We start from the raw sequence: 21,831 nt of genomic DNA on the forward strand, positions 1-21,831 counted from the left end.
TACTTTCCTATCCATTATTGCATTGCATTCAGTTCTTAAAAGAAGTTGTTATATAGACAGGGTTGATCAAAATTTTCCTTTTTTTAAGTTCTCACCCAAGGATATGTTTTCATTGATTTTTAGAGAGAGGGGGAGGAAGAGAGAGAGAGAGAGAGAGAGAAAATTGATCAGTTGCCTCCCATACACTGAACAAGTGGGGATTGAATCCGCAACCTAGGTATGTGCCCTGACCAGGAATTGAACCTACAACCCTTTGGTGTATAGGATGATGCTCCAACCAACTGAGCCACCCAGCTAGGACAAAATTTTTTCCATTTTACACATGGGAGGAACTTTTCCTCCAGAGAGTATAAGTAATTTGCCTAATGTCGTACACAGCTAATTGGGAGTAGAGCAGAACTAAAACCCAGTTGCCTAATCTAAAACCTAGTGCTTTTATGTTGAAACCGATAAAGGGCACATTTGCCCTGGTTCACATTCCTGCTCTCAGAGAGGCAGTACAAAGGATGCTGGGAATCTGAAGACCTGAGTTTTGCTTCTTCACTGGCAACAATAAGTTTTTTGTTTTGTTTTTGTCTAGGAAAGTTACTTAACTGCTCTTTATCTCTGTTCCTCCTGCCTCATAGAGTTGCTATGAGTTAAATGAGATCAGTTTGTGAAAGTGCTTTGAAAATTGTAAATAAGCCGAAACCGGTTTGGCTCAGTGGATAGAGCATCGGCCTGCGGACTGAAGGGTCCCGGGTTCGATTCCGGTCAAGGGCATGTACCTGGGTTGTGGGCACTTCCCCAGTGGGGGATGTGCAGGAGGCAGCTGATCGATGTTTCTCTCTCATCGATGTTTCTAACTCTCTATCTCTCTCTCTTCCTCTCTGTAAAAAAAAAAAAAAATCAAAAAAAGAAAATTGTAAATAAAATGTTCGGTGGTGAGGATGTTATTGCTGCTGCTATGTGGGGGATTTAGCAAAGTTAGGACTGTGGACTTATTCCTCTACTGTTATTATTATTTACTTTTTACCATAGTAAAAAACACATAACCTTCTTAATCCCTACTGTTATTTTCCAGGCAGAATTTTCAGAGCTCAACCTGGTGGCCCATGCAGATGGGACCTGTGCAGTGGATATGCAGGTACTCCGGAATGGCACAAAGGTTGTCCGGTAAGGTCCTTTCTCTCCTTGGGGTTACTGTCACTGTCTCCAGAATTACCTTCTCTGGCTTGCAGAGGCAGTTTCAAAATCAAGTGTTGGAGTGGGATAATATTACTATGTATAGTGTGTAAACTTAATGGTGTGTGCTGTGCAGAAGTGGTACAGGAAGTCAGAGGAAACCAGCTCCTGCCTCAGGGAGCTCTTAGTCCAATGGTAGAGAAAGCTTCATGGACTAAGAGCTTTCTTAGAGGTAACTGGATTCCTGTTAGAAGGATTCCAGGACTCCAGCCCCACTTCAACCAGTACAGCCATGTGCTTTTATCTCTGCATATATTTTCCCTGGAAATCAGGACTCTATTGCTTAAAAATAAAGTTTGAAAACCTCTGATCTAGTTCAGCCTCTTATTTTACATTGATTTGCTTAGATTGACTCAGTGAGTTGTTAGCACAGCCCTGTGTTCTATGTGCATTCTCTTAACTCCAAGTCCTGTGTTATTTCTATATTCTTCATTCCTGGGAACTCATAACTCTAATAGAAAAGCCTAGAGTCAGAAGGGACATTATGGGTGGAATAAAAATATCAATTACAGAGCACTTACATGCCAGATAGTGCAATGGGCACTTATAGATGTGATCAAACATAATACAACATTTCTGTGAGGGAGGTGATGAGAATTCCAGATTGGGAAAATGATTTCAACAGTATTATTCTTACTCAGGCTCGATGTGGCTTCCGGTTTTCAGATGTGTGAGTCTTGCTCCAGGAAGAGTCTTCACTTTATTCTCTTCCCTGTACCAATCTGCAGTACCCTGACACTGATGCCTCCAGTGTCCAATAGGAACTGGGTCAGTGACAGGACAGGCAAAACTCAGGTGTCTGGAACCTAACAACAGTAAATGTGAGCTTGTCCATCCTGAGTTCATTCATCCTGGAGACTAAGGAGGACAGAAAAAGAGATAGATGTCTGTCCATACGGGAGTGAGATTGGGGAGATCCTACAAGAGAGATAATAATGGGTTTCTCAAGCTACAGGTAGAGTGAGTCATAAGGGTGCATGCACACAAGCAGGTAGTTACAGGTGCCGGGAGGGATCTGGCAAGAATAAGGCAGGCCCTTCCAGGTACCAGTATAGGATCTCAAGAGCTGGCCACAAATCTAGAGCTCAATTCCTATAACTGGGGTTTAAGATTTGATCTTAGGTACAGCTGAAGCCAGTTTCCCAGAATTGGGGCACTAGGAGGTCAGAGCAGCTCCAGCACTTGATGCTAAGTCTCCTGAGTGACGGAGGAGGGCTCCTTCCATCTCCACTTTAAAAGATTGATCTTTGCGCCTGGGTGGGGCTGTAGTTGTAGGGGGAGGTTGGATAGGTGCCTGGACAGAGAACCAGGTAGATCATTGCATATGGTGTGAAATTGCTGAGTCCTAGAGCCTTGAGGGTGGAAGCTGCCATGGAATTGAATTTCTGAGAAGATGAGGTTCCTCAGGAGTAAGGGCATGAACATAGGGGCCCTAGTCCTGTAGAGCAGCTGTGGTTAAGAGCTTTTCTGGCTAGAGGTGAAATGCAGGGAGCCTTCCCATGCATGGGAACATTCTGTACTCTCAGTGTTTCCTGTAGCTGTTGCTCAACCTCAGTTCTGCAAAAAATATTTGTACCTCTCCCTAGTGTCCGCTTTAGAAGAATAACATTGGGAAGTCTGGCATCTGGTTTCAGCCAGCTTGGACCCTTGCTCTCCTGGGGGCCTGATGAGGGCATTGCCTATTTTAAGGAGCAGCTTTATTGACTCAAAACAGGACAGTGTCTGCTGGGACCCCCTTGAAACACCAATTCTGGAGCCACAAGGAGCTTCAACTTTTATACTACCCCATAGTGATAGGGAAAATTCTTGTTCATTTAAGGTGTGAGGATCTAGAAGTGTTTCTTCCCTCCTGAGGGCATTTGTACCTTATAAAAAGGCAGTGCTTAACCGAGAGGAATAAGGGAATTTTAGAAATATGTTTCTCAGCCCTAGCCGGTTTGGTTTAGTGTTTAAAGGGTTGGCCTGCGGACTGAAGGGTCATGGGTTCGATTCCAGTCAAGGGCACATACTTTGGTTGCAGACTTCGTCACTGGCCCTGGTTGGGCGTGTGCGGGAGGCAACCATTCAATGTGTCTCTCTCACACTGATGTTTGTCTCTCTGTCTCTCTCCCCCTCCTTTCCACACACTCTAAAAATCAATGGGAAAAAAATATCCTTGGGCGAGGATTAACAACAACAAAAGGAATATGTTTCTCTTTGAGATATGCCATAATACCTCATTTTTAGTCCATAAAGAATAATAATAATAAAATAAAGTACTTGGACCAGGTGGCCCCTAAAACCCCTTCTCTGTCTTGGGCTTTGGGAATGGGAGACAAGGTGATGTACAACCTGAGGTGCTGGTTAATGGCAAACTTGCCTCTACATTTTTACCAGGTCCTTCCGGCCAGATTTTGTGCTCATCCGGCAGCATGCATTTGGCATGGCGGAGAATGAGGACTTCCGCCACCTGATCATTGGCATGCAGTATGCAGGCCTCCCCAGCATCAACTCACTTGAATCCATTTACAACTTCTGTGACAAGCCATGGGTGGTAAGTGAGATTCCCTTCCCTCTAGGTAAAAGGGTAGGACCCAGGTCCTATATCTCCCAGTCCCCCAGGAGGAACCACTGGTAAACAAGATGCAGTACTTACCAGTTGAAAGGATATGGGAAGAGCTTCAGCTGGAACATGGGAAGGATAAGCTCTCACAAGAAAACATTATCATCATGGGCTGGGGCACCTTAGCTGCATGTGGACCTTTGGCCTTACAACCAAGTCACACCAAGATTCTGTGCAGAAGCCCTTACAAGTCTGTAAACTCTGCCCTCAGCCATAGGATACAATGATAAAAATAACTGCTTCTGCCTTTGAATGGTCTAACCATTGGAAAGGTCTGAGGCCAATGGGGATCAAGAGGATGGTCCATCTCAAAGGGGTGTTAGTGACAGTCTTACCAAGTGTTTTAACAACCTCAAAATCAGATTTATCTATAAATATATGAATCAGACACTTATATGAGATGTAAGTGCCCTTAGAGATAATCACATCTCTGCTCTTCATGTAGATAAATGAAAATTAAAAAAGGAAAGTAAGGAGTGTAAAACCACTTACTATATGGTGCCAAATTCTGAGATTTTCCTATTTTAATTTTATTTAATCCTCACAATAACCTTACAAGGAAGATATTATTATCATTATTATCACTTTTTGTAGAGAAATGAGACCCAGAGAAGATTAAGTTACTTACCAAAGTTATAGAGCCAGGATTCCTCTAGATTGCACTACCATACACATAAATTAAGTTGCATGTGAGGAAGAAGCTAGTGTTCTCTTCTTTGGCCAGTCTGGAAATCTAGGAGGCAGTGGAAATTTCTGAGCAGAGAGAAAGAGTGAGGCTAGGAGGGAGAGTGACCTATGATGGCTACTGGGGTGCTCTGGCCTCCCTTCTGATAGCTGGGGCAGCCCAGCTCCTATAACTCTGCTACTCCAGGCTGGTCCTCTCAGAAGGAAATACCTGCCCCTAATCACATTCTTTTCTTATTGTTTTTCAAAAATCAAATTTCAGTTTTCACACACTAGCCTGCCGAGAGTCAAGGCACTGGTGGCTGATTTTGAAGTTCCTGAACCCCAAGCCTCTCCGCCACTCAGGGAACTGGAGGGGATGTTTTAACCAAATAAATCCATTGCCTCTGCTCTTGATCTTTTCTTTTTTTTCACACCTGAACTCACAGTTTTCCTGTTCCCTTGGAAGCCAGCAAGATCTGACAGTATAAGAGAAAAAGCAATGAATGAGGAGTCAAAAGATCTGGGAGCTGTTGTGGTTGAGGAGGGAGGTTGGGTTCCCAACCTCTACTTGTTCAGCCTTTCCCTCTGTGTGGCCTGTGGCATCTGGAATCCTAGTATTATGGGAACAGGCTTAAAGAGTTGTGTGCTTTGAGTGTGTTGCTATTTGCAGAAGAGCACATATGAGGCCTTCACCAAACTTCTTTTCTGAGGTCCTCCCCTTTCTACTTAGTCATTTGCCCTTCCTTACTACACATATGCCCTAGTCCTTCCCCCATCCCTTCAATACCTATTAGAATTTGGCTCCCTCATAGTCACACAGGGTGAGTCTGCTATTATCAGCTATTTCTGGGTGATTTCACTAATCAGCCTTCTGACTAGACATCTCTCTATGCTATGTTGTTTTTTTTTGTTTTTGTTTTTGTTTTGTCAACTAGCAATAATAGTAGTACCTGCCACCAGTTTGCTAGCCTGGGTTGTTACAATCTCCTACTATTTGGGGTATCTTATAAAAGCTGGTTCCCTGCTTTATGTTTCAAAACTGTGCCAGAGGCCAGGGAGGGGAGAATCAGAGAGCCTGTGCCTAGGGCTTTGCCCCTCCAGGGATCAGGATCTGGTGAGGGTTCACATTCTTACCCATTCACAATCCCAGCACATTGCTTTTGGCATTGTGTGAGAACAGCAGGGCTTCCTGGCTAGACACCAAGTTCTCCCTTCATTTTTACTCAGCATAATAATGGCATTTTATATATTGTCCTCTGCCTGTTAATGGGAGTAGACAAATTTGGAGACTGTGAGGGGAGGGGTCCCCCTGAGATGTGGCTTTGGTTCATATTTTCTTAAATTTCTTTATTGTGGGTATCCTTGGTGTGAGGCCTTAGTTGGTTGGAAAACGTCTACCTTACATCACTGCGTATCTGAGCACATCTGCTATCTCATAAATTGGTCAGGACAGGCACACTTGGATTTTGGAAATAGAAGTGGACTTATCAATGAAAGGAGCATTCCAGAGAAAGCAAGAACATCTCCATACCATATTACTACACATTTACCTGAAATTCCTGTCACACTTTTTAGGTTTTTTAGAGATACATGCACTAGGGTTGAATTAAGTGTTTTATTTGCAGGAGGGATGAGGGCAAATTATTAAATTCAGACTGATCTTGAAGTCCCATTTCTTCCAGAAAGTCTTTCCTGATTCATTGGTTAAGCGGTTTCAATGAACATTATCTTCCTATTTGTTGCCAATATCATCCCCAGGTCCCAAATCCATTCTTTTGTCTATAGATAGAGGAAATAACCCTTATCAAATATAACGTTTGTTTAATTGGTGACTGTGTGCTTGTGACTTAATCTAAGGTTCCAAGAAGGCAGGGGTTAGATGCCAAGCCCAGTATCTTGAGCAGATAGGACTACTGGAGGTAAGGTTGAGAAGGGTAGGGTGAGCTACCAGGGACCCAACTAATGCCTGGGAACTGGCTACCATTTTAGTCTTGGCTGTCCCAGGACTCTGGGAGTGTGCCGTGGGGCTTTCTGGCATCAGTGTGGTGCCTGTGTAACTCTCCCACATGTTGGGAAGATAGGGACCCACATGCCTTTGTGCTTTGCCAGGGCGTGGGCTGCAGCAGGACAGAGGTTGTTAAGCAGAGCTGGCTGGGGATGCTGAAGGGCCTTGGGAGCTGATGCAGAGCAGGAGTCTAGCCAGATTGAGACTTAAAGATCAGATCAGGTGGTGGAGAGAATCAGAGAGGGCAGGATAGTTATGAAGCATTGGTCTGTATAGTCAAAGCCAGTTGAAGAACCATAGAGTGGTGAGAGCAGCAAGGTGCAATGAAGAATGCAGTGGGAAAGAAGAGACCTGGCAGCCTCGATTCCAGGCATGGTCTGGGAGCCAAGGCTTTCCTTCGCTTCTCTGGGTTCAGTCTCCTCACCTGTAAAATGAGATGTTTAGTCCAGAGCTCTCTAAAGTCTCTTTCAGTAATAACCTCCTAGGGCCTTGCGCGTCTTTGAATCATGCTTTCAGTCCTGGTGGATGTTTAGAGATCTAGAGTCACCAACCAATCACTAAGGAAGTGATTCAGAAATTTCAACATTTTCCAGCATTTCAAAAACAATAACAAAATTCTCTTTTCCCCCAAAAGGACCACAAGAGATGATCACTTAAACTGCAGTTTGATGATGGAGTTTGGGAGGATATATAATAAAAGATGTTATTTGTGGTAAAAAGTTTGAGGAACTGATCAAGTTCATTTCTCTCATTTTGTATATAAAGAAAATGAGGCCTGGAGAGGAGAAATCATTTGCCAAAGGACACCTAGCAAGTTAGAGGCAGAACAAGAATCAGAAGACTCCAGTTTTCTAATAACCCAGTTCTGAGCTTTTATTACTTCAGCCTCTTTCCCCCCAGGCTCATGTGCCAACATCCCTTATAGAGAACAGGATCTAAGCTTTGGAAAAATGTTCTAGCTTTCATTTCTCTGATAAATAGAAGGCAGGTTTGATCTGGCAACTTTTCCTTCTAGCAGTTCCAGAAACTGGGGCTTAGACTGTGAAGTAACCCAGTAGCACTAGAGGAAGGATGCTGGATTACCCCTGCTGCCAGTGTACTGGGGATAGGTCTGTGGGGTGTGTGTGTGAATGAATTGAGTAGGGAAGTAACCTGTGTTTCCTGTGTGAAGAGCATGGTTTCTGCAGAGACTGAAAGGCAGCTACTTGGAGGAATAGAAAGAGTTATGAATTGAGAATAAAGGGATCTAACTATGAATCTGGCTCAACCATGTGACCTTGGGGAAATGATTTGACTGGGTCTCAGCTTCTTCACTTATAAAATTGTGGGGGAGGGAAGCAGAGGATGCTAGATATTTGCCAAAGGCCTTTCAACCCTGACACTGTAAGTATGCATACTTCACCTCTTCCTCATGGAGCTGTTCTGGTTTCTCATAGGTGAAGGGGCTAGTTGAGTTCAGTTCTTAGATGAGTAGTAAGTCCCACAAAGCCTGAGTCTGTCTATCCTATATACCAGGACCATCAAAATCTTCCTGAAGAACAGCTTCATTCCTTACCCCCCTGCTCAAACTCTGATTACTTCATACTACCTATAGGGAAAAGATACTGTTTCTTTGCCTGGCATTTAAACTTCCAAGACTTGGCCCATGTTACCTATCCAGCTTCATCACTTGCCATTTCTAGAGATGCAGGTGTTTAGAATTAGAGAACCAAATTTCAATCTCAGCTTCACTTCTTTGCAGCTCTGTGACTTTAGGCAACTTTTGTACCCTCTCTGAGTGTTATGTGTAAAATGAAGATGATAAAGTACCCAGTTCCTCACTTTAATATGAGGCCTCAATGAAATATCATTAAAATTGAGTAGGTACTGAATGAATGTTAGCTCACTCTGATTTTCTCAGTTAAAGAATATGTTCCTTGAGAATAGGAATTGTACACCTCTTTTATATCCTCAGAGCACAAATTCCTCAACAGAGCAAATGCTCAATAAATATTTTTTGATAGATTGCTGATTTGTCTGTTCTATAAGTTGTCTAGATAAGCTGAAACATTTGTTTCTCTTTTACAGTTTGCCCAGCTGGTGGCCATCTACAAGACACTGGGAGGAGAAAAGTTCCCACTAATTGAGCAGACATACTACCCCAACCACAAAGAGATGGTAGGTGATCAGGTGGGGACTTTAGTCTCTGTTATTTCTACTCTGAACTTATTCACATTATAACTGTGGGGCTCTGAAGAGGGTTTTAGTATCTTAACCCCAGTTGGAGCTGAACTGCAGACCTGCTTTGTGAGGCCAGAGTGGCTGTATTTTAGCTTATAGTCCCTTGTCTCCAATATCTGGAGACAGAATAGGGAAGAGCAGAAACAAGGCATTTTATCAAGCTGAGAAAATAACAAACCTATGGACCAGTAATCGAAAGATCCCACTCTTTGGATTCTAGCCCTGGCCCTGCCACATGTCATTGGACTAGTTAAATTTACTCACTTTGTGTTACTTTCCCAACTGGAAAGTCAATTATTCCTAACCAGGATCTCGAATTTGGTACAAAATTTAAGTAATAGCCTTCTGGGAAAATGTGAAGCATCCCTCAGATGTCAGGTGTTATTCCTGCTATTATTACCAAGGCCTTTCATTCCCTTGGCTTTGTCAAGATTGTGAGAAGACTGGGTTAACATTATGCCTTCTCTGAGGCCATCCTAGGATATCAGAAGGGGCAAAGAGATGGCATGGTTGATTGGTTTTTCCTCCATGGAGACCTGGAGCTCACTTCCTCTTCTTCCCCCTCTATCTCCACACCCTCTGCCCCAGGCCTGCATGGTCAGTTGGTGATCATGCTTAACTCACCAATGGAGACTCTCTGCCATAGCATCCCACTTGTACTCTGGGACAGAGATTATGTTTGTTACCCTCTAACTCCCTTCTCAAAAAGGAACTACATTTGTACCATTTCTGTGACTCAAGAGCCTTCTTCTGGCATATTGTGCATGGCCTTGCTTCTCATCAAACAACATATAGAAAACAAATAACAACAACCTTGAGCCTTGAATAGAACTACCTCCTTAGAGGTAGAGCTTCCCAGGGAGAGGCTCTAGAACTTTAAGCTCTTGTCCTTAATAAATCCTTGAGACCAACATCAGGGCTTAAGAGATCTATGCTTGGAGTTCTCAGGGAGTCCAATACACAGTGGTAAGGGGACTGAGTTGAAGGAAGGATGGGGACCAAAGCTGGATTTTTTTTGCTGTAATATTTAGCAGGGCTAACCACAAAATTTTTTTGAAAAAATTGCAAAGTATATTGTCTATCTACCATCCTTTTCCCCCAAGAGCCCTTGTGTTATTTCTCTCTTGTACTCTATCCTGAAATTTGCCCTCCAAAGAAGACCTCCTGAGATCTCTCTGAGGTGTCAAATCTAAAGGAGAATTTCAACTCTAGGCTTTTCTGGCTTAAAAAAAAGTTTTGAAGTAGGAATGAAGACATTAGTAATCTAGTAGAGAAGGACTTTCTAAAAGAAACATAAAAGAAGAATTATGGACATCAGGTGAAGGTATTAATGATAGTTAACCTGCAAAGATAATACCTAAGTCTATTCTTATCCAAAGAGGTGTGCTCAGACCCTCTGCCAGGAATGGGACAGAGGAGATTACAGCGTGTAGTGGGAGGTTAGGCCATTGTAGGTCTCATATTGAGTGATTCTATGCCCTTGCAAGTCACTTCCCCAAACCAATGAAAGTTTAAGAGAGGATCAAGATGAGCTGAGATTGGAGTAGAGGATACACAGCCATACTATGTTGGTCTTTTCATTCTTCCAAATCAGCCTGTTTATGATACTGTCAATCTGTCTTCTGGTGTTGTACATCAGATAGCTACACTATCTCATATGAATAGCATTCACCATTTCTTCACTATTAGATCAATTAAGGTAAGAGAAAATACATTTTCCTAGAGAGAAAAGGGAATCGTTCTGGCCAGAACTATTTTGATTCTAATCCAGAATCAGAACTTTCAGTAACAGGTATTGGCTAGAATAAAAAGGTTTGGGAGGCAGGAGAGAAGGGCTGAGGGCAGGATACTTTCCCTAGCCTTTGACATGTTTGGGCTGGGGTTTCAGACACAAGCTGTAACATACCCTAGCCCTGCTCTAACACTTGCCAGACTGTCCACTTGGTACTTCCCCTTGGCTGGCAGCAATGAGGCAAGTGGTGATAGCCAGAGCTCTGTAGAGAGGAAGAACTGGCTTGGTCTTCAGAACTCCTGAAGGAATGTGGTGGTCATTGTTCTTTACTAGGGCTGGATTATGTCAACAAACTCCTTCCTGAGGGGCAGGCGTCCCTGGTACCAGCTGCAGGTGCCATCAACATGCTTCATGCAGACATAATGCCGGGCCTGGTACCCATAGAGTTTCCGTTCCAACAGCCAGTCTGTCCAGAGGCACTCGTTGGGGGCCGAGATGGTACAGGGCACTGTATAGCAGGTGGTGACCTAGAGTCATAACAACACAACATCAAAGTGAGTAGGGTGTCATTTTTCTACAAGTTTTTTTCAGATTCATATACATCCTTACAACCTAGCTCAAATGCCCTTGCCTTATGAAGTCCTTCCTAGTCTCTAAAATTCCCCAAGTTTTCCTTCCCCTTTGTTTCCCACATAGTTTTGCCTCTCTAATGGCATTTCTGGAGTCAGACAAACCTGGGGGTCCTTACTCTACCACTGACCTTGAGCAAATTACTTTCTAGAGCATTCATTTCTTTAAAATGGAAACCTTAATTATTCATACATTTGTTATAAAGACTACATTAAAATATTTAAAATAAATTGACCACTAGAGGGCCTGATAAAGAGTAAATTCTGTTAAAATGGTAGCTATACTATTTCAGTTTGCCTTATATGATGCCACCTTCCTTGCCAAAATGTTAAGTACTTTGAGATCAGGGACTATGGATCATCTTGCTTTCCCATCTCTAACTTTATACAGTACCTGATCCATGGCAGATCTCAAGTATACTATAGTAAATGAATAAATGCATGCATGAAGGAAGAAGTACCATCAGCAGGTGCCATTAAAGGTGAGGCTGAAAGGCTCAAGACCCTCCCCCCCCTAACCCCCCACCAAAGACCTTAGAAATGGACATCCTCTTACTTGGCAGCCACAGTTCAGATGGTAGTGGTGATTCAGACTTTCTTTTTGCAAAAAGGATAGATTCTCCCAGGGCTCAATGTAGTTGCACAGATGGATGAAGACTTTTCCATCATTGAGGACCTGACCTACAAAGGGAGATAGAGGAGAACCCAGCATGAGGAATATGTTTGTGAAATTCCAAAAGCCTGGATCCTTGAAGAGCCCAGAATTGCAGCCTCTTTAATGTGTGTTTTTTGTTGTTGTTGTTTTTTGTTTTTTTGTTGTTGTTTTTTGGTGGCAGTGGTGACATAAGACTCAATTAAGGGGCCAAAAAAATCTCTATAATCTTTATATCAGAGATTATGTTTGTACAAAGGAAAGTTGTGGGATAAAGGCCTTTTCCTTTAGTGTGATGCAGAGAAAACATGGGCTATAAAGGGAGATTCTTGGTGAAACCCCTTTCTTTTCTGTCATTTACTAGATGTGTGACCTTAAGAAAGTCACGTAACTTCTCAACTGGAAGATGAGAATGATAAGGTTATTGTCAGGATTAAATGAGAGAATATTTGGTAAAGCTTCTGGCACAGTAGTAGGCCCATCGAAGATGCTCAATAAATAACAGGGCCCTTCCCCTTTCTAATGCTTCCCAATATCTACATAGGCCAGTCTTCTGCTCCATTGATACCTATATTGGTATGTCTTTCTCCTTCTCTATGGGAAAGTGCCCCTTCTTTACTTATTAAATGGTTTCCTATCTTCCAGAGACCCTTTTCAGTACCACCTCATCCTCAGAGCCATCCCAGACCATGCTAGCTCACATCTCTTAGAACTTTAGTCATTCATTTACTTACTGAGCAACTACTAGACCTGGTACCATGAATGCAGAAATAAATATGGTAGGATCTTTGATCTCAAGGAGCTTAAAAACAAGTAGGTCAGACAGATAAATAGGCAAAAATTACACTGTTATCTATACTAATAAAAGCCTAGGTGGTCCTTGCACCCTTGCGCAACACTCTCACATCATCACAAGATAGCCACCCCCATGTCATCACAAGATGGCTGCCACAAGATTGCTGGCAGGGGAGGGCAGTTGTGGGCAATCAGGCCAGCAGGGGAGGGAAGTTGGGGGTGAACAGGCCTGCAAGGGAGGGCAGTTGGGGGTGACCAGGCTGACAGGGGAGGGCAGTTGGGGGCCATCAGGCCGGCAGGGGAGGACAGTTGGGGGCCATTGGGCTGGCAGGGGAGGGTAGTTGGGGGCCATAGGGCCGGCAGGAGAAGGCAGTTGGGGGCTATCGGGCTGGCAGGGGAGGGCAATTGGGGGCGATCGCGCCAGCAGGGAAGCAGTTAGGCATCAATCAGGCCAGTAGGGGAACAGTTAGGGGGCGATCAGGCTGGCAGGTAGAAGTGGTTAGGGAATCAGTCAGGCAGGCAGGTGAGCGGTTAGGAGCCAGCAGTCTCGGATTGTGAGAGGGATGTTTGACTGTTGGTTTAGGCCCAATGCGGGATTGGGCCTAAACAGGCAGTCAGACATCCTCTGAGGGGTCCCACATCTTTTATATAAACACTAGAGGCCCGGTACACGAAATTCGTGCACTGGAGAGGATGCAGGCTGGGCTGAGGGACACCCCTCCAGTGTACAAATTTCGTGCACCGGGCCTCTAGTGTTTATATAAAAGATGCAGTATAAGAACAAAGGAAATCACAATTATCTCTGTCTGTGGAAGGGGCAGGGGGCAAGGAAGCTGTCTAAGAGGAGATGATGCTCCTGTTGAGCTTTGAAAGGATGGTTAGTAGTTTACCTGCCAGACAAGTTGGGGGAAAGACTTCTGGACATTGGGACTTCCTGTACAAGGTGGAGGGGCACAGCCCAGCAGAATACCTTCTATAACTGCAAGTAGTTTACTTTGGCTCTGGGGAAAATGAGGGGCTGGAAACTCAGTGATAAGTGGCAGGAGACAAAACTGGGGAGGTCAGCAGTGTTATGGTCACAAAGGACTTTCACCATTAGGCAAAAGAGTTTGTGACTTCTCTTGAAGAGCATGGACATCACTGATGACTTTTCACTACACCTGTGTTTCGTCATTTATTTTCATCCTTGGTTAGATTTGACCTCCTTGAGGGCAGAAAGCATGCCTCCTGCTTTGACTGATGCACCACAGTGCCTAGCAGTGGGCTAAGCACACAGAAGGTAGGTACTTCGGAAGGAAGGAATGGCCTCATCTGCTAGTCCTGGGATGTGGAGGGCTCAGTGGCATGCTCTGCCTCTGCCTCTCTCATCCAGAGGCTCCCAGATCAGCACAATTCCACATTCTTAGAGCTGGGGAGCCCCTACCAGTGTGTCCTTCAATGCTTATGAGTTCTCAAGAGTCAAGTTTGGACTATGAGCTCTTTGAGGACTATGACTTGTGACTGAGTCTTCACTCTCCTGTCCAAGGCCTGGCAGCAAGTAGGTGGTCATTCATTGCTGAGTGGGTGGACAGATAGTGGAATTTCTCCTTATCTGCTATGTTTTTCTTTTCCTTGCCTTTCTAAGCATTTTTCATCCTTCAGGGCTAATTTAGATCTCACTTACACAATGAAGCTTCCCTAACTGTTTATAAGCACATAAATACCTTCTTCCTGAACTACAAAATACTATAGTATAGCATTCACTCACTTATAGAGTCATAGTTTTATGTGGTTCTTTAATTGTTCTATCCCAACCAATTCAGCATGGAGTTTACCTGCCAGACAAGTTGGGGAAAAGACTTCTGAACATTGGGACTATCCTGTGCAAAGGTGGAGGGGCACAGTCCAGCTGAATACCTTCTATAATTGCAAATAGTTATACCTGGGCCCAAGTTCGTGGAAACAGGACCATGTTAGATTCAAGGCTCCTGTTAGAGTTTGTGCTTTACTCTACCCCCTAATAGGGCCTGGGCTGTGAGTTAGCCACACAGACTCACTATGAGTCAGGAGTATGATCCAGTGTGGCTGTCTAAAGCTAATGCCATCAGAGGCTACAGTAACTATAATGTGTGTGTTGAGGGAGAGGGGATCGCACACACAATTTTCCTTTACTATGTGAAATTAAGACTTTTCCTGTGGCGTTGTGTCCAGCTCATTGTCCTGTACTATGACAGGAAAGGGACAGGGACAATATCCCATTGGAGAAGATGGCCAGCAGACCTGAAGTTAGAGTGCTTGCATCTATTGTCCTCAGGCCTCTGATGCATCATCATAGAGCAGAGGGCAGAGCTGAATCCACAAAGAGCAGTTTCAGAGGGGCAGACTTGGGCTCAAGATACCAAAAATCTTATGCCAATTAAAACTGTTTGAAAATGGAACCAGCTACCCTAGGCTGTGAGAGCAACCTGTTCCTAAAATAGTGAAACAGTGGCCAAGGTCACTGTAATGAGTATTTTTGCATTGAAAGGGAGATAACCAAGGCCCCTCCTGATTCAGAGGTTGCCTCTTAGTAAGTAACACAGCTCTGTTTCATACCCAAGAATGTGTTAGCTGCTCAGCTTGCTGCCCAAGGGCAGCCCTGGCTCCTTCTTGGCTGCCTTCCTTAGGACAGAGACTACTGGGGCCATTTGCTGCTCTTTAACTTACCAGTCAAGAGATACTGCTTCTGGCTGTTTGCTTCTAGTTTCACACCACAGAGGGAGGAATCAAAAGGTGTATAGATATACTGAATATCCTTGACTTTCTCAAACCCTTTAAACATCTGAAAGACAATTACAAAAAAGCAGTATTATATTAGGTCAATGAGTGAACTTTATATTTTAACAGGGAAAATTTCTCATTCTAAAAAAATTTCTCAGTCTAAAGAAATTAAGCAAATGTCTAGTTCAGGATTTGATGCACACAGATGGCCTAACTGGGTCATTTCTCTTTTTAAAAAAACCTTGGTTTATTCCAGTGAGAGGGGAGGTACCTCCAGAAGCCCCATGCACAGGCAGCTATAGAGTCACTAGAGGGACATTGAGGATCTGTCCTGCACTGTCATTCAGATTCTGCGGGCCCTATTCCCAAAATGTCATCCACTTCCACTTTAGCATCAACATCCAGGATCACTGAGCCAGATTGCCTGACCTATAAGCGCCACCCTTCCCAAAACACACACCCTAACCCTCCCAAAAGCCCAGAAGGTAAAAGTGCTATATTGTCCCCATGTACCTTTATCTGTTTGATTTCATACCGGATCATTTTTTGAGTGTCAGCAGGATCTGCACTGGCAGGAATTACCTTCTCACTGGAGATCTTGGCCCGGATCACTGCATAGGAAGCAAAAGAGGGAACCTTCAACAACCTGTGGGGGTAATTTGGGATCTGGATGGCCTGGGGCCCCTGGAGAATTTTGTAGGAGAATTCTGGATTGTGAGGAGGAGGATATGAGAGAGTAGGGACCTGGAAACTCCTGCGCAGGCAGGCCTATTAGGTCCTACAGTCTCTACACTTTACTTGCTAGTTTTGAGTCTAGCTAGCTCTTAGACCAGGGACTGGGGGTGGGCATCAGGATAGAGGAGGGAGAAGGAGCCCATTGAGGGTAGGTCAGTGTGGTCATCTGTTGATGTAGCCCAACGCCTAAAGCAGAGCCTGCCCAGAGTTTTGGTATCTTGAGCCCAAATGTTTATTGAATTAATAAATGATCTGACCCTGCACAGAGGTAGCTCATCTTTTGCCATTTGGTAATTAATCAAAAACTATTCATGAAGTTCTTCCTCTGTGCCTGGCCTAACACTAGGTACCAGGTCATAGATGTGATTAAGACAGGGTCCTCTCTCCTGCAGAACTCTTGGTCTAGTGGAGAACACATTTGCAAACAACAGCATAGTATAGTAGGAGCACAAAAATGTTAAAAATGCCATAGTAGCACCAAGGAGTCAGGAAGGCTTCAGAGAAAAGGGGATACCTGAGTGAGACTTTGAAGAATGAATAGGTGTTTGCCAGGAATTTAAAGGGGGGAAGGGCATTCTAGGCAGAGGGAAGAGAAAGGGTAAAAGATGTGTATTGGTGTGAGTGTATGATGGCTCAGTTATATGTAGGCTTGGACACAGGGAGGTTTATAAGGAAAGCCCAACCTCCTGGCGCTGGCTTTCCCCTCCCCCCATCCTGTAGTTCAGAATAATCACAGGATAGTTCCAGTGACTTGTTTAATGACAGTAGGCAGGGGTGAGGGGGCCGCTATGGAGGCCCCTTACACAGTCTTAATTTCCTTACAAGTCAGCCAAGCTCTGCCCCTGCAAGGTTGCTATGGTGCCAGCCTTGCCCATCAACCCCAACCGGAGGCAGCTGGTGCAGGATTTGAGCTCCTCCCATTCCCTCCAGACTACAGGTCTACAGCAATGCCCCGTACTAATCACACACAACCACCCCCAGCTGTGTACCTCCCAGGCCTCCGGACTCACCAAGCGAGGAGTGGCAGACATGCTGCTGGGGGTGCGAGGGGGCGCAGCTGCACGCCTCGCCCAGCCCTGGCGGCCTCAGCAATGCCAGCAGCCGCAGCAACAGCGCCCAGCTTGACACGGTCTGGAGGCTCCGGGGCATGACACTGCAGAACCCCAACTAAGCCTGTGGGGTCCGTCGGATCAAACAGACTCTCCAGGGCACTTTCAGAACGCCTCACGCCCCTCGCCCTAGGCTTTATGAGGTGGACCTAGGGCCAATCCCGCCCTGTGGGCTCCGCCCGCCTTTGGCTGTAAGCCACCCGCGGCTACAGGACCCACGGCCCTCCTGACTGGCAGCCTCAATAAAATGAAGAGGGAAGCCAGGAGAAGCCCTTAGCTTCCATTTCTGTGCCTGAGCAATTAAGCCTCCCAGAAGTGGAGGGAAGGCACTGGGAGAGGGGATGGTGTAACGGCAAAGAGAAAGCACAGCAAAGACAAATGCGAGAGGCAGAAGACCGAGGGACTGTGACTCAGGCAGAAAGAGCAAGAGTGAGGAGAGGCACAAACAGAAAGAGTGAGACAGGCAGAGTCATCGAGAGGCAGACAGAATTACAACAGGCAAAAGACAGTGACAGAGAAGGACGAACCCCTTGCTGAGCTGCACACTGGGAATGAGACAAGCTTCTCAGGGCTTCTTTCAGCTGCAGGAAGTGTTTTCAATGCCCTATTTAGGAGGCTCCAAAGCAACAGTAAACAGTAATGGAATGAGACAGAGAAAGTTGGGGTGTGTGTGTGTGTATGTGTGTGTCTTGGCTCTGTCGGCTGGGGGGTGGGGAGAGATGTCAGAGAAAGCAGCCAGTGCTTTAGAAACCCTTTCCCATACCCAGAGCTTCAGACTGCAGATGGCTGAGGACAGTGCATTTGGTGTGAGCTCAAAGCACAGAGTATCTCATTACCTAGCATAAACCTGGGACCTCAAAGCCTCTTCAGATAGTAGCCTACTGATTCCTATCTCATGTTGCTACTCACTGCAGAGACCATGTCTTATACAGGTGGGGGCAAAGGTAGGTTTGGAGGGTAGTTCTTTTAAGTTTATTATTTGTCTGTTAAAATACAACTACCTCAAAGTAGAATTTACCCTCATAAGGATCTCTTTCAAATTACAAACGTTGACTTTTTATGTCAGCTCTCTTCCAAACCCCAAGCTGGGCAGAAAGAACATACTAGGCCAGTGATGGCGAACCTTTTGAGCTCGGCGTGTCAGCATTTTGAAAAACCCTAACTTAACTCTGGTGCCGTGTCACATATAGAAATTTTTTTATATTTGCAACCATAGTGAAACAAAGACTTATATTTTTGATATTTATTTTATATATTTAAATGCCATTTAACAAAGAAATCAACCAAAAAAATGAGTTCGCGTGTCACCTCTGACACGTGTGCCATAGGTTCGCCATCACTGTACTAGACTGTTTTGTTGGTTGAGCTTGGGGTGTTGGTGAGCAATGAAGAGACTGTGAAATGTGGAGAAAAGACAGGTTCAGGATAGGAAAACTAGATGTTTGAGCGGGAGGGGAGGATACTAAGAGGGACATGACAAAAGGGAATTAGATTCCAAAGATATATTCCTTTTGTAATTATCGTTTACTAGAGTACAATTTGCATACAGTAAAATTCACCCTTTCAAAGATGCATTTTTTCCACCCTAGCCAGTTTTGCTCAGTGGATAGAGCATTGGCCTGTGGACTGAAGGGTCACCTGTTTGATTCCGGTCAAGGGCACATACTAGGGTTGCAGGCTCCATCCCCAGTAGGGGGCATGCAGGAAGCAGCCGATCAGTGATTCCTTGTCATAATTGATGTTTATCTCTCTCTCTCTCCCTCTCCCTTTCTCTCTGAAATCAATAAAAAACATATTTTAAAAAAGATGCATTTTTTCCAATTCTCCAGTCCTGCCCTGTGTTTGTCTAATGCAGAGAAGATTGAAACAATTAGTTTTAAAGATGTAGAGTACCAAGTAGGAAAACAGAGTTCTTATAGATCTGCCATTAACATGCTGGGACCTTAAGCAAGTTACTGTCACTCTATGGGCCTCGGTTTTTGTATTTGTAAAGCACATAGGTTGGATTAGTTTTTTAAAAGGCCCTTCCAAGGGTGTTCCCAAGAAAAATATTTGTAACATTTCATAGAAAAACAGGCACACTCTGACCAATTCATTCTTTTCTCCTCTGCTTTCAGCTGACATTGCCCACATTCCCTGTGGTGGTGAAGATTGGCCATGCTCACTCAGGCATGGGCAAGGTAAGGCTGGGGCCTGCTGTACTTTGGAATTGAGGCCAAGAAGAGTACTTTTCAGAGAGTCCAGTTATGGACTATTCTCCCTCTGTTATTGATTAATTCTTCCATGATTTGGCTCCTCTGAAACCATGAGTGTTACCCAAACAGGCCTTTTCAACAAGCCGAGTGTAGGCCACCTGCTTGGTCCATTGGGCCTTTTGCAGTAAGTGTAGCTCCTGAGCCTAGGAAGGGAAGCTGGAGAGAGGACTCTCCTAAGATGTGGCACTCAGGCTTGCAACTGGAATGGAAACATCTTGATGGGTTTGGAGGACTTGGATCCTTGTGACTCTCAGTGTGTATATGTGTATGTCTCCTTTTTTCCTCTCTGCCTTGCTCCAAAATTAGGTCAAAGTGGAAAACCACTACGACTTCCAGGACATTGCTAGCGTGGTAGCCCTCACCCAGACCTACGCCACAGCAGAGCCTTTCATTGACGCCAAGTATGACATCCGGGTCCAGAAGATAGGCAACAATTACAAGGCTTACATGTGAGTGGGGTGGGTTCCCAGCAGATACTCTTCACTTTCTCCTCAACTCAGAGGAGAATCCGAGCCTCCACTTAACAGCCAGTACTCAGTTAAACCTCATCTGGCCCACAAGGCAGAGAACAGAGAGAGGGTGCCATTAAGTCAGGGAGTCTTAGCCTGGGTTCCTTTCAAGTCAGGGAGGAGTGGGGGTCCATGAACTAAGATGAGAAATAACATTAGTATTTATTTTTATTTGCCTTTAAATGAAATTGAGCATTTTCCCTAGTTATGAATGAAGACAACAGGCTATAGTAGCAGCAGTAGCATGAGTGACTTTGTCACTACAGGTAATCACAGAGGTTCTTGTATTTTTATACAGTTGTGACAGATATCTCTAAATACAATTACTGTTATCACTACTAAAGAATCATGGTAGTTATTGGACCTGCCACTACATTTACCCCTGTAAATATATTTGTTATTTATAAAAAAACATTTTTACTAATCACAGATTTGTTTGTTTAATATTTTGGTAACTATTTTGATAATTACTTTAAATAATTGAATTTTTTATTGTCCTGTGTACTTTATTTTATACATTTACACATCTTATATTTTATAATTGAAAGGAATCCACATGCTTCACCAGGCTGCCAGAGCACAGAAAAAGTTAAGAAGCTCCTGATGTAAATATATAGCCTTAGATACAATATAGAGCCATTAAAAGCCTAGTTGTTATGAGAATGATGACTTTTCTATATAACTGTGTCCATTTGCCAAATGGAAAGTTAAAGGTTTCCACTATTAGAATTTAGAAAAAGAAAAGATTTCAAGACTACCAAGTCTTCCATAATATACTAGTACATAAGAATGCAAATGGGTTATAATTCCAGTTTTGGCAATCTTAATCTCCCATTTTTAGGGAAAAAAAATTAGGTAGTTTTTTTGTTTGTTTTTTTACAAAGACAGAACATTATAGTATATGAATTTGATCTTTGCTACTCATGACTTCAGCAGACTTCAGGTTTGAATAACTTCCCTTTTCTTTATCCATCATTTCCATTTCTCATCCTTTATTCCTTTTTAGTATTTCTACTTCCCTCCCCTGGAATAGTAAGGAGCCCTTTCCCTGTACTTCCTTCGTATCGCTATAGTTTAGCTCTTTTCACACATGTGATTTGAATCACTCTCCTCTGATCTCTCTGAGCAGAAATGTTAGAATCACCTCTGCAGAACCACTGTCTTATGCAGCAGTAGGTGCATAGTGGGCACCCAATAAGTATTCAGGGAACAACTCTTATAGAGAATTGAGGCATCGAATTTTTTTTTCTTTATTGACTGTATTCCTACTTTTTGAAAGTTTATAATTTTTACTTGTAGTCTTTCTGCTTCAGAAAGGAATTTAGGGTTGCTTTAAAATTATGCACAATGTAAGAAGGGATAATTTAAAATACCATTGTAAAAATACTATCTAAAGCAGAAAATTAATATATTCAGCCAATAAGAAAGCAGATTTCCTATCCTTTAATGTTAAAATCTCCTAAATAAACACAAAATTTTTGACAATGAAGCTAGAGTGTCTTTATCCTTAAAAAGGAGACACACCACATTTTTAAGGGTTAGGGTTTCCAAAAGCAATTTAAATGAAGCATAAGAGAATCCCAACTATTGATAAAGGGTGGGCAACCAGAGCAGCTTTAGAAATTATTTACTTTTTTATTTGCAGGGGACAGACAGTTATTTGGCTCTTCTTCCCCAAACTTTTGGCTATCCCTTTGCTCTCAGAAGAAGGAATTGGCTTGGCAATAGCCAAGATAAAGTTTGAAATTCTTTCCTTCTCCCTCAGTTCTCACCCTAGAAATCCAGGGGCAGACATATTCGGTGTAAAGAAGGTGCTGTTCCTGCCCCACTCTCACTAGGCAATAATTGGGGTCCTTTTGTGGAGGTCAGATGTCCTGCGAGTCTCGGTGTCCCCTTTGTTTCCACATGCCCCAGGTCGCCTGTATGGATCTGTGCCATGCATCCTGTTATTAGAGAAAG

The 21,831-nt window shown here is 43.8% G+C and overlaps 2 protein-coding genes across 2 annotated transcripts in view; one reads left to right on the plus strand and one right to left on the minus strand.

Moving 5' to 3' along the window:
* SYN2 (synapsin II) overlaps nucleotides 1-21,831 on the plus strand; it is a 161,420-nt gene that overhangs the window by 114,269 nt on the left and 25,320 nt on the right. Inside the window, exons 3-7 of the mRNA XM_081105648.1 lie at nucleotides 1,064-1,155; nucleotides 3,601-3,757; nucleotides 8,565-8,654; nucleotides 19,226-19,288; nucleotides 19,670-19,812. Of these exons, the coding sequence (XP_080961774.1) occupies nucleotides 1,064-1,155; nucleotides 3,601-3,757; nucleotides 8,565-8,654; nucleotides 19,226-19,288; nucleotides 19,670-19,812 (545 nt within the window). The remainder of the gene's footprint in view (nucleotides 1-1,063; nucleotides 1,156-3,600; nucleotides 3,758-8,564; nucleotides 8,655-19,225; nucleotides 19,289-19,669; nucleotides 19,813-21,831) is intronic.
* Nucleotides 7,351-17,239, minus strand: TIMP4 (TIMP metallopeptidase inhibitor 4). Its single transcript, XM_081105649.1, has 5 exons — nucleotides 17,010-17,239; nucleotides 15,778-15,875; nucleotides 15,211-15,325; nucleotides 11,635-11,759; nucleotides 7,351-10,976 (listed from the first exon to the last, which is right to left on the minus strand). The coding sequence occupies exons 1-5, from the start codon at nucleotides 17,146-17,148 to the stop codon at nucleotides 10,779-10,781; spliced, it is 675 nt and encodes a 224-aa protein (XP_080961775.1). The 5' UTR covers nucleotides 17,149-17,239; the 3' UTR covers nucleotides 7,351-10,778.

This window comes from Myotis nattereri (genome assembly GCF_964212035.1).
Source record: "Myotis nattereri genome assembly, chromosome: 14".
In the NCBI taxonomy this organism is placed as follows: Eukaryota; Metazoa; Chordata; class Mammalia; order Chiroptera; family Vespertilionidae; genus Myotis; species Myotis nattereri.